Genomic DNA, 11,051 nt, shown 5'->3' with positions numbered 1-11,051 from the left:
TCAATCTGAAAGATTTGTATAAGCAAACCGAGATCTGAAAACAAATATTTAAAATTTCCTTGCGTAAATTTTCTTCAGTATGTACATATTATCTGGAATGTGAGAAGCACAACCCCCCAATACATTAAAGTGGTTGTAAAGATAACGTTTTTTCAAATTAATGCATCCTTCAGACAATACTGGCCCCCCGTTATACTTAACGGGCCCCTTGAATTTCCCACGCTCACTGTATCGCTCGGCCCCCAGGGGACAGGGCCGAGCGATACAGTGAGCGGCTATAGCCAGGAGCACACCTGCAAGGACTCCACACCATGAGAGCTCGCTCGCATGAATGTGTGGAGTTCTTGGGGGGAGGACCAGAGACAGCCGCCGAGGGACCCCAGAAGATGTGGATCGGGGCCACTCTGTGCAAAACGAGCTGCACAGTGGAGGCAAGTATAACATGTTTGTTATTTTATTTTTTTATTTAAAGTTTCACTTGTTCATAAGGCCCAATCCACGCATCTGCCAACTCCCTCAATGTATTGTAGCGCTGCTGAAATGTATCCTCGCTGCACTCCGACAGCAATTCAGAGAGCTGGTTGGTTAGGGATTCCACAGTCAATTCTTTTTCGGGAACATCGGTGCTTCCACCCTTTATGACTTCCAGAATGTCAGATGATACAGGAAGGTTGGAATCGGACCCTCCTGCCTGTGCCTGCCAGGGCCTTTGTATCATATCGGACTGAACCACTTTCTCACTGGCAGTGATAACCGCCAATATATGGCGACAGGGAAGCTTTAAGACTTGGTTAAAGCTGCAGGAACAAGTCGCTGGTGTTCCATAACTGACCTCACTGGGGTGCTCTAGAAGCTGAACATTGGTTGTTACTTCATTTGTTCCTATCACTTTCACTGACTTCTGGGCAACTTCAAGTTCTTTTTGACAAAGGCTTAAGGCTGAAGGGTTGCGAATGTCCTGCAGAGCTTGAACCATCAAGGAAGTTCTCTCAAGGTCCCTGTTGGCTTCTTCAGGTTCCTCTAATTTGCAATCAATTATGGCGATTTCCTGACTGGTGCAGGTCCTCTTTTCTACAAGATCTGTGTGAAAAGCATTTTCCTGGATGTACTTAACCAAAAGCTTTGGGATGGCATTCGTATCTCGCGTGTTTCTGAAGATTTCCGTGAAAGCGTGGCTCAAAGTTTCAATAGTCTGGAAATACTCAAAGCATTGAGTGGAGCTTTTCCAGCGATGCAAGGCCCAAATCCGATCTTCCAAAAGCCAGTCTGCTTTCAGCTGCATCAACATACTGGGCTTCACAAACTGGTTTAACATCGTATGCATGTTTTTTAGATTCTCCTTAGTGGCGGAACACATTGTGTTCTTCAAAGCGTCGATCAGCAAGTGTTCCGTCTGGCTAGATAGAGACTGATAGATACTTTGCTGGAAGTGTCTACAGATGTGATAGGCTGAGAGAACAACCTCAGCACTTGGAAATACTTTACGTATAGCATCAGCTCCTTTAAATTGGTGGTCCACCAGAAATATGCGAATGTCTTGCCAATTATTGTTGAAATCTTTCAGAACTCGAAACATATCAGTGAGGCCTTCATGGCTCTCATTCTTTGGCACAGCTATATGAAGGATTCTTTCTGTCTGACATGTTGTGGGTACGTACGGGCCATCTGCCAAAAATGTGTACAGAGTTTTTTTCTGCGCGTCTTGAGATCGAATGATAAAGATAACTTCAGGAAACCTTTTGAACCATTTACACATCGTACTGGTCTGGAGGTTGAGAAAATCCAAAACTGAGCCTTTATGGAAGTGAAATGCAACTTTGGACCCTGGGTCTGTTGCCATGAACATGTCCAAGTAATGGGAAGCCATTTTCACTTATTCGCAAAGCGCTCCAGAAGAGAATGCTTGATGTTCTGCTAAAATAAAACAAAAAAACAACATTTAATACAAAGAACGTAGCAGTGCCAAATTTCAAACGATATTTCCTTTATCAGTTGTATCCTTTTAGTGTAAAGTGTGGTTTTCTTAACCACTTACGGACCGCCCGCCGCAGTTTTACGTGATGACTTTGAAGAGGAACACCGTTGTTATGGTAGCAGCTAGCTACCATAACCCCGATATCCTCTTCAGTGGGCAGTCCTCTACAAGATAAAAGTGGTCTCTGTGGTGGATTTTTTCAAAATTGTTTATTTGTAAACAGGGACAAGGCCGCGCAGGCCGACATGATACAACCATACACACAGCACACGTAATAGATTAGGTATACAAACAACGAAAAGTAACAACTGTGCCAATTTATAGCAAAGTATCCAGATCACGCGACCGGTCCCCACATTTTTTCTTTATTTCAAGAAAGTCAAGAAAGGGTGTGTACTATTCCAGAGGGTAGAAAGTCAGAACTAAGGACAGAGAGAAAGAGAAGGAAAGAAGGAGCGGTCAAGGGTAGCAGAGGGGAAATGGGGCGGAAGGCAGGGAGGGGGCTCCGGGGGTTGAACTCCCCGAGCACAGGCTCCCCAGGGGGGGGGGGGGAGGGTTCCCTTACTTTGTGGTCTCCCTTACCGTTGTAGCAATGGTCTGAGGCGTGCAGATAGATGCTGGGAAGTATACGTTCACGCATCAGCCGTGGGCTCCCTCAGTGCTTGGCCCTCAGCTGAGTATATAAAGATATTCCACAGTTGCCAGGTATCAGTGAATTTTTCCTGTCTGTCTTGCGCTGTGAGGATAAGATCCTCCATGCGTTTTATCTCTTCCACCTTTGATCCTCTGGGGGATCGTCGGCGGCAGTGTGGCCTTCCAATGGAGAGGAATGCAGGCCTTGGCTGCATCCAAATGGTGCCTAACCACGGATTTCTTGTATACTTTCTCCGGGATGTTAGATGCATGCAGGAGAAAGAACGCTGGGTCCGCTGGAACACTGCGGTCTGCAAATTTCTGAACTACCTCACGAACCACTCACCATAAGCGGCTCAGAGCCAGGCATGACCAGAAAATGTGCAGGAGTGTCCCCTTGTCGGCCCAGCAACGCCAACAAAGGTCAGACGTCGCCGGGAAGAACTTGTGAAGGAGCTCTGGGGTTCTATACCATCGTGACAAGATTTTACAGCTGGTCTCCTGGGCTTTGGCGCAGATGGAAGACTTGTGCGTAAACCTCAGGATGCGTTGTCGTTTGGCCGAATCGAAATGACAGTGTAGTTCCTCCTCCCATTTAAGTAAACCCGGGGGTACAAAATCCGGGCGCGGTGTGTTTAAAAGGCCATAGGCCAGGGAGAGCGTATGTGACGTGGTACCTGGGGTGTTACAAGATCACTTTTATCAGCGGCGAGAGAGGGGGGGCCCCCTTCCCTCCCACTGCTCTCCGGTGCCCTCTGCTGCTTACTGGAGCCATCAGTAGTACCGGAGGTGATCCTGTCCTATCCCTTGCTGTGTGTGGAGACGAGTTAAGGGAAGATGGCCCCCACCAGTCTCCATATCAATGCAGGGCGGAAGCAACGTCACTTACGCCCATACGTCTTAAAAGGGACATTTTTTTTTTTTTTTTTTTAAATGACAACATTTAAATTTTTATTTTTTATTGCATTTAAGTCCAAATATGAGAACTGAGGTCTTTTTGACCCCAGATCTCATATTTAAGAGGTCCTGTCGTGCTTTTTTTCTGTTACAAGGGATGTTTCCATTCCTTGTAAAAGGAATAAAAGTGACCCACTTTGAAAGTGGTTTTTTTTTTTTTAAATCAATAAAATCAAGTAAAATAAATAAGAAAAAATAAATAAAAAAATGTAAAGCGCCCCGTCCCGACGAGCTGGCGTGCAGAAGCGAACGCATACTTGAGTAGCGCCCGCATATGAAAACAGTGTTCAAACCACACATGTGAGGTATCGCCGCGATCGTTAGAGCGAGAGTAATAATTCTAGCCCTAGACCTTCTCTAATTTAAAAGATGCAACCTGTAGAATTTTTTAAACGTCGCCTATGGAGATTTTTAAGGGTAAAAGTTTTTCGTCATTCCACGAGCGGGCGCAATTTTGAAGCGTGATATGTTGGGTATCAATTTACTCGGCGCAACATTATCTTTCACAATATAAAAAAAAAAATTGGGCTAACTTTACTGTTTGTTTTTTTATTCAAAAGTGCACTTGTAAGACCGCTGCGCAAATACGGTGTGACAAAAAGTATTGCAATGACTGCCATTTTATTCTCTATTGTGTTAGAAAAAAAATTATAATGTTTGGGGGTTCCAAGTAATTTTCTGGCAAAAAAAAAAAATGTTTTTAACTTGTAAACACAGGCCCAGATTCTCAACCGAGATATGACGGCGTATCTCTGAGTTGCGCCGTCCTATCTATGCGCCCGATTCTTAGAATCAGTTACGCCAGGGTTTGACAAATTTGCTTGGAATCCAGCTAAAAAAGTTAGGAGCCAGAAAACGCACCCCGTCCCGACGAGCTTGTGCGCAGAAGCGAACACATACGTGAGCAGCGCCCGCATATGTAAACGGTGTTCAAACCACACATGTGAGGTATCGCCGCGATTGGTAGAGCGAGAGCAATAATTCTAGCCCTAGACCTCCTCTGTAACTCAAAACATCCAACCTGTAGATTTTTTTTAAACGTCGCCTATGAAGATTTTAAAGGGTAAAAGTTTGTCGGCATTCCACGAGCGGACGCAATTTTGAAGCGTGACATGTTGGGTATCAATTTACTCGGCGTAACATTATCTTTCATAATATAAAAAAAAAATGGGGATAACTTTACTGTTGTCTTATTTTTTAATGAAAAAAAGTGTAATTTTTTCACAAAAAAAGTGCGCTTGTAAGACCGCTGCGCAAATACGGTGTGACAAAGTATTGCAACGATCGCCATTTTATTCTCTAGGGCGTTAGGATAAAAAATATATATAATGTTTGGGGGTTCTAATTAGAGGGAAGAAGATGGCAGTGAAGACAGTGAAAAACAACAGTGAAAAACAACATTAGAATTGCTGTTTAACTTGTAATGCTTAACTTGTAATACCAACGGCCACCACCAGATGGCGCCAGCTCACATCTGGTGGTAATAACTTGTAATACCAATGGCTCACCACCAGATGGCCCCAGCTCACTCTATTTTTTTTTTTGCCCCCCTTCCAATTCAAGTCGCCAGGACCCTATTTCTAGTCGCCATGGCGACCTGGCGCCAGGGATTTGTCGAGCCCTGGATTAAGGGTCCTTTCACGTGGCCACATCTGCTCCGTTCAGCATGGAGGGGGTTAATGACATCCGTGCCCATTCTTTTTTTTGTCCACGGATATTGGTGGACCTGTGATGGTTTTATGAGTGGCTGAATGTAAACAGGCTTGCGTCTGTTTACATCTGAAAGTGACAAACGCACCAAAATGCGTGGTAAAAAAAAAAAAAAAAACACAGCATGAAGCAAAGGTGCAGGAGCTTCTTTGGCGTGTTTGCTGCACGTAGGGCAACCTATTCTAATAAATGAGCTGCTCTATGTGCATCGAACAAAAATGCGCAGAAAAAAAGCATGCGTTCACGCAATGCCTAGATGAGAATGTGCCCTCTGGCTCAGATGTTGCCATCTACAGCGATTTATATACTTTTAAGGGTACAGAGACCTTGTGGCTAAAAAATAAAAATATATAGTGTATTTTTTTTTTTAATTATCAAAGTCATACACACCACCTTAAAAATCTCCATAGGCGACACTTTATTTTTTTACAGGTTACCAGTTTCGAGTTACAGAGGGGGTCTAGTGCTAGAATTATTGCTCTCGCTCTAACGCACACGGTGATACCTCACATGTGTGGTTTGAACAACGTTTACATATATGGGCGGGACTTACGTGCACGTTCGCTTCTGAGCGCGAGCTACTGGGGACAGGGGCGTTTTAATTTTATTTTTTTAAATCACTTTTATTCCTATTACAAGAAATGTAAACATCCCTTGTGATAGGAATAGTGTGTGACACAGGTCCTCTTTATTGAGAGAGGCGGGGTCAATAAGACCCCACATCTCTCTTCCAGGCTGGAAAGCATGAGATTGGTGAATTTTTCTCCCAATCTCATGCTTTCAGCCACAATTGCGGCTTTGTTTACTTCTGGCTACCCGGGCGTGACGTCATAACATCGCGCCTGGGCCTCCGACGGTCATAGAGATGACCGGTGACCAGATTCGCCGGCGGCCAATAAGTTCTCTGGGCCTCCAATGGCACGAAAGAGTCCGAAGAAGCACCGGACCTGTAAGAACAATCAAGCGGTGGAACCGCCGCTATGATCGTTCTTGTGGTGCGCAGAATCGCCGCCTGAAAAAAAAAAAAAAAGGCTATCTGAATGATTCCTGTAGCTGCGCCCATCATTCAGATATCCCCACTGAAGTCCAGGGCATCATATGACATCCTACGGTACGGAAGTGGTTAACCACTTAAGCCCCGGACCTTTAGGCAGCTAAAGGCCCAGGCCAGGTTTTGCGATTTGGCACTGCGTCGCTTTAACAGACAATTGCGCGGTCGTGCGACGTGGCTCAAAACAAAATTGACGTCCTTTTTTTTCCCACAAATAAAGCTTTCTTTTGGTGGTATTTGATCACCTCTGCGGTTTTTATTTTTTGCGCTATAAACAAAAATAGAGCGACAATTTTTAAAAAAATATAATTTTTTCTATAATAAATATCCCCCAAAAATATATATATTAAAAATATATATATATATATATATATATATATATATATATATATATAAAAAACATTTTTTTTCCTCAGTTTAGGCCGATACGTATTCTTCTACCTATTTTTGGTAAAAAAAAAAAAAAATCACAATAAGCGTTTATCGGTTGGTTTGCGCAAAATTTATAGCGTTTACAAAATAGGGGATAGTTTTATTGCATTTTTATTAATTTTTTTTTTTTACTACTAATGGCGGCGATCAGCGATTTTTTTTCCGTCACTGCGACATTATGGCGGACACTTTTGACACATTTTTGGGACCATTGTCATTTTCACAGCAAAAAATGCATTTAAATTGCATTGTTTATTGTGAAAATGACAGTTGCAGTTTGGGAGTTAACCACAGGGGGCGCTGAAGGGGTTAGGGTGCACCTAGTATGTGTTTACAACTGTAGGGGGGTGTGGCTGTAGGAGTGACGTCATCGATTGTGTCTCCCCTATAAAGGGGATCACACGATCGATGCCACGGGGAAGCTGTGTTTACGCGCGGCTCTCCCCGTTCTTCAGCTCCGCGGGACCCCAGCGGCGATCGGGTCCCAGAGCTTCGGACCGGGGAGTGGGTAGATGTACAGGACGTGTTGGTATGTCCATCTGCCCAGCTGTGCCATTCTGTGGACGTATATATACAGTGGGCGGTCCTTAAGTGGTTAAAGAGGAGCTGCAGTCTGCTCACATAATTTGTAATAAAAACATCTTTGCAATTCTGAAGCTTCCCTCCAACCACTTTGCATATTTTATATATACTGTGATTCTGTACTTGCCAAATATGTTGCAGAAATCTCTGGCATTATTTAGTAAATAACCCCCATAGTAAACTGCAGCGCTAACTTGTGGACTGATGACTTGGGCCCCTTTCACACTTGTGTGACTTTGGATATCAGAGTCGGTGGGGGAGATTGCTGTACTAATGCTGGATAGTTAGTACATCAGCTCCAAACAGAGCTGTCAGTATTTGTTTTCGACCAGCCCGCCGGTAGAATGAAAAAAAAAAAAGAGAAGAGAAGGGGAAGGAGGGATAGTGTGTACCCAATTAGATTTTCAGGTTTCATGTTTTTTTTTTTTTTTTTTTTGACAAGTTAAGGCAAGATTTTTATTCAGTTATGGGTATCATATGCAGGAAATTAAAGCCATTTCTGTTCTTCATGCAACTCCTTTTTTTTTTTTTTTTAAACACCAGCCTGTAACCCTATATTTCCATTTATTTTGAGTGCTGGCTGCTTCTTGTGGTTTAGCACAGTTTTTCCCCCTCTTAAGATTTTTATTCAGTTATGGGTATCATATGCAGCAAATTAAAGCCATGGTTAACCAGTTAAGCCCCGGACCAACATGCAGCCTAAAGACCCAAGGTGTTTTTACAGTTCGGGACTGCGTCGCTTTAACAGACAATTGCGCGGTCGTGCGACGTGGCTCCCAAACAAAATTGGCATCCTTTTCCCCCCCCCACAAATAGAGCTTTCTTTTGGTGGTATTTGATCACATCTGCGGTTTTTAGTTTTTGCGCTATAAACAAAAATAGAGCGACAATTTTGAAAAAAATGCAATATTTTTTACTTTTTGCTGTAATAAATATCCCCCAAAAACATATATATAAAAACATTTTTTTTCCTCAGTTTAGGCCGATACGTATTCTTCTACCTATTTTTAGTAAAAAAAAAATCGCAATAAGCGTTTATCGATTGGTTTGCGCAAAATTTATAGTGTTTACAAAATAGGGGATAGTTTTATTGCATTTTTATTAATTTTTTTTTTTTTACTACTAATGGCGGCGATCAGCAATTTTTTTCGTGACTGCGACATTATGGCGGACACTTCGGACACATTTTTGGGACCATTGTAATTTTCACAGCAAAAAATGCATTTAAATTGCATTCTTTATTGTGAAAATGACAGTTGCAGTTTGGGAGTTAACCACAGGTGGCGCTGTAGGAGTTAGGGTGCACCTAGTATGTGTTTACAACTGTAGGGGGGTGTGGCTGTAGGAATGACGTCATCGATCGTGTCTTCCCTATAAAGGGAATGACGCGATCGATGCGCCGCCATAGTGAAGGACGGGGAAGCCGTGTTTACATACGGCTCTCCCCGTTCTTCAGCTCCGGGGAGCGATCGCGACGGAGCGGCTATAAACAAATAGCCGCGCCGTGGTCCCGGATCGCTCCCCGAGCGGACCCGACCTCCGCATGTAGCGGGGGGGGGTCCCGATCGGACCCCCCACCCGCTAATAGGCGAGGACGTACGTGTACGCCCATGTGCCTGTACGTGGCATATTGTGGACGTATATGTACATGCGGGGGTCGGGAACTGGTTAATGCAACTCCTTTTTTTTTTTATTACACCAGCCTGTAACCTTCAGTTTAGTTACTGAGGGAAACTTCATTCTTGGACCCAAAAGGTTGTCATGCATTAAATGCATTCAGCCACAGTCTACAAGCCATTTCCAATTCCACTCAAACACAAGTGTTGACCCTGGGATGCATCATATGTGCAATTAGTTCTTTAGAGTATACCGAGAGCTTGGTACACAATGCATTTTCTGTGATGTTAGTCAGGAACAAAAACATTGCAGTGTGTATGACTATAGAGCGTGTCTCTCCCCTGAATGTTGCCATCCTCCCGCACAGTACAGCAGGAGCAGCGACCGTCGTGGGAGAAGTGTACTCTAGGCCTCTGTATGACCGCGCTAGTTACATAGCCACTAGCACGGCTTCGATCAGGGCCGCCAGGTTTCAGGCTTTAACCGCTTAACGCCCGCCGCATGTACATATACATCCACAGAATGGCACGTACAGGCATATGGGCGTACATGTACGTCCCTGCCTTTCTGCGTGTCGGGGGTCCGATCGGGACCCCCCCCCCCCCCGTACATGCGGCGGTCGGTTCTTCTGTGGGAGCGATCCGGGATGAGGGTGCAGCTATTCGTTTCTAGCCGCCCCCTCCCCGGAGCTGAAGAACGGGGAGAGCCGTATGTAAACACGGCTTCCCTGTGGCGGCTGCATCGATCGAGTGATCCCTTTTATAGGGAGACACAATCGATGACGTCAGTCCTACAGCCACACCCTCCTACAGTTGTAAACACACACTAGGTGAAACATAACCCCTTCAGCGCCCCCTGTGGTTAACTCCCAAACTGCAACTGGCATTTTCACAATAAACAATGCAATTTAAATGCATTTTTTTGCTGTGAAAATGACAATGGTCCCAAAAATGTGTCAAAATTGTCCCAAGTGTCCGCCATAATGTCGCAGTCACAAAAAAAAAAAAAAAAAAAAAAAAAAATCGCTGATCGCCGCCATTAGTAGTAAAAAAATAAATAAAATAAAAAATAATAAAAAAAATGCAATAAAACTATCCCCTATTTTGTAAACGCTATAAATTTTGCGCAAACCAATCGATAAACGCTTATTGCGATTTTTTTTATACCAAAAATAGGTAGAAGAATACGTATCGGCCTAAACTGAGGGAAAAAAAAATCATATGTTTTTGGGGGATATTTATTATAGCAAAAAGTAAAAAAATATTATTTTTTTTCAAAATTGTCGCTTTATTTTTGTTTATAGCGCAAAAACTAAAAACTGCAGAGGTGATCAAATACCACCAAAAGAAAGCTCTATTTGTGGGGAAAAAAGGACGCCAATTTTGTTTGGGAGCCACGTCGCACGACCGCACAATTGTCTGTTAAAGCGACGCAGTGCTGAATCGCAAAACCTGGCCATTTAGCTGCCTAAAGGTCCGGGGCTTAAGTGGTTAATGTGTGTGCCCCCCATATACCAGTGATGGGGGCCTTAGCACCTGGTGAGTGCTTTGCTCTGTGCCAACAGACGGGGGGGGGGGGAGGCAGTTGGGACAGGTTCTCTTTACCGCCAGACACCCCTATGTGCGAATCCTCCTCTCAGATCTCCTGTAGGGGGCCCCAGAGCCCACACACTGGACAGATCCAATCTGCACTGAGAGAGATCTCACCAATACATACAGAGAGCTGAGGGGGAGGCCAGCCTGACACATCACTCCCCTCCTCCCAGCACAGGGAGTAGATGGAACATCACACAGCATGAGGTACCCAGGAAGTGCTCTCCTCAGCACTGTACATAATGATGGAACAATAACAAACATCAGGGCAGCACACACACAAACCTCCTCAGAGTGACATGCTGGGACCTGTAGTTCCTCGTGTGAATGTCTCACAGACCTCCCCGTCCAATCAGAGCTCAGCCCTCTCTCACTATACATTCACCTGCAGCTTTCCCTCTGTGTATACTAACAGAGGCTGCTCCCGTCCAATAGGAGAAGCCGGAAACGACGTAGGGAGAGGCGGGTCTTGGATAAAACGTCCCATACTTCATTACATGGA

At 44.3% G+C, this 11,051-nt stretch overlaps 1 protein-coding gene and 1 non-coding gene across 5 annotated transcripts; both read right to left on the bottom strand.

Moving 5' to 3' along the window:
* Positions 1–438: 438 nt before the first annotated feature.
* LOC120918578 (zinc finger SWIM domain-containing protein 1-like) lies at positions 439–11,044 on the bottom strand. 4 transcript variants are annotated; one of them, XM_040330235.1, is made up of 2 exons: positions 10,835–11,044; positions 439–1,914 (listed from the first exon to the last, which is right to left on the bottom strand). In XM_040330235.1, the coding sequence occupies exon 2, from the start codon at positions 1,865–1,867 to the stop codon at positions 467–469; it is 1,401 nt and encodes a 466-aa protein (XP_040186169.1). In that variant the 5' UTR covers positions 1,868–1,914; positions 10,835–11,044; the 3' UTR covers positions 439–466. The 4 variants fall into 4 exon arrangements, with proteins under 4 accessions (XP_040186169.1, XP_040186170.1, XP_040186172.1 ...); XM_040330236.1 differs by having other exon boundaries at positions 439–1,911; XM_040330238.1 differs by having other exon boundaries at positions 10,935–11,043.
* On the bottom strand, positions 9,286–9,424 carry LOC120919691. The gene has a single exon (XR_005744625.1). It is a non-coding gene; the product is annotated as a small nucleolar RNA SNORA16B/SNORA16A family (small nucleolar RNA).
* Positions 11,045–11,051: the final 7 nt, after the last annotated feature.

The sequence above is a fragment of the Rana temporaria genome, chromosome 12 (genome assembly GCF_905171775.1).
Source record: "Rana temporaria chromosome 12, aRanTem1.1, whole genome shotgun sequence".
In the NCBI taxonomy this organism is placed as follows: Eukaryota; Metazoa; Chordata; class Amphibia; order Anura; family Ranidae; genus Rana; species Rana temporaria.
Note: the sequence above shows the minus strand (reverse complement) of the source record. Positions and strands in the feature narration are given on the sequence as shown.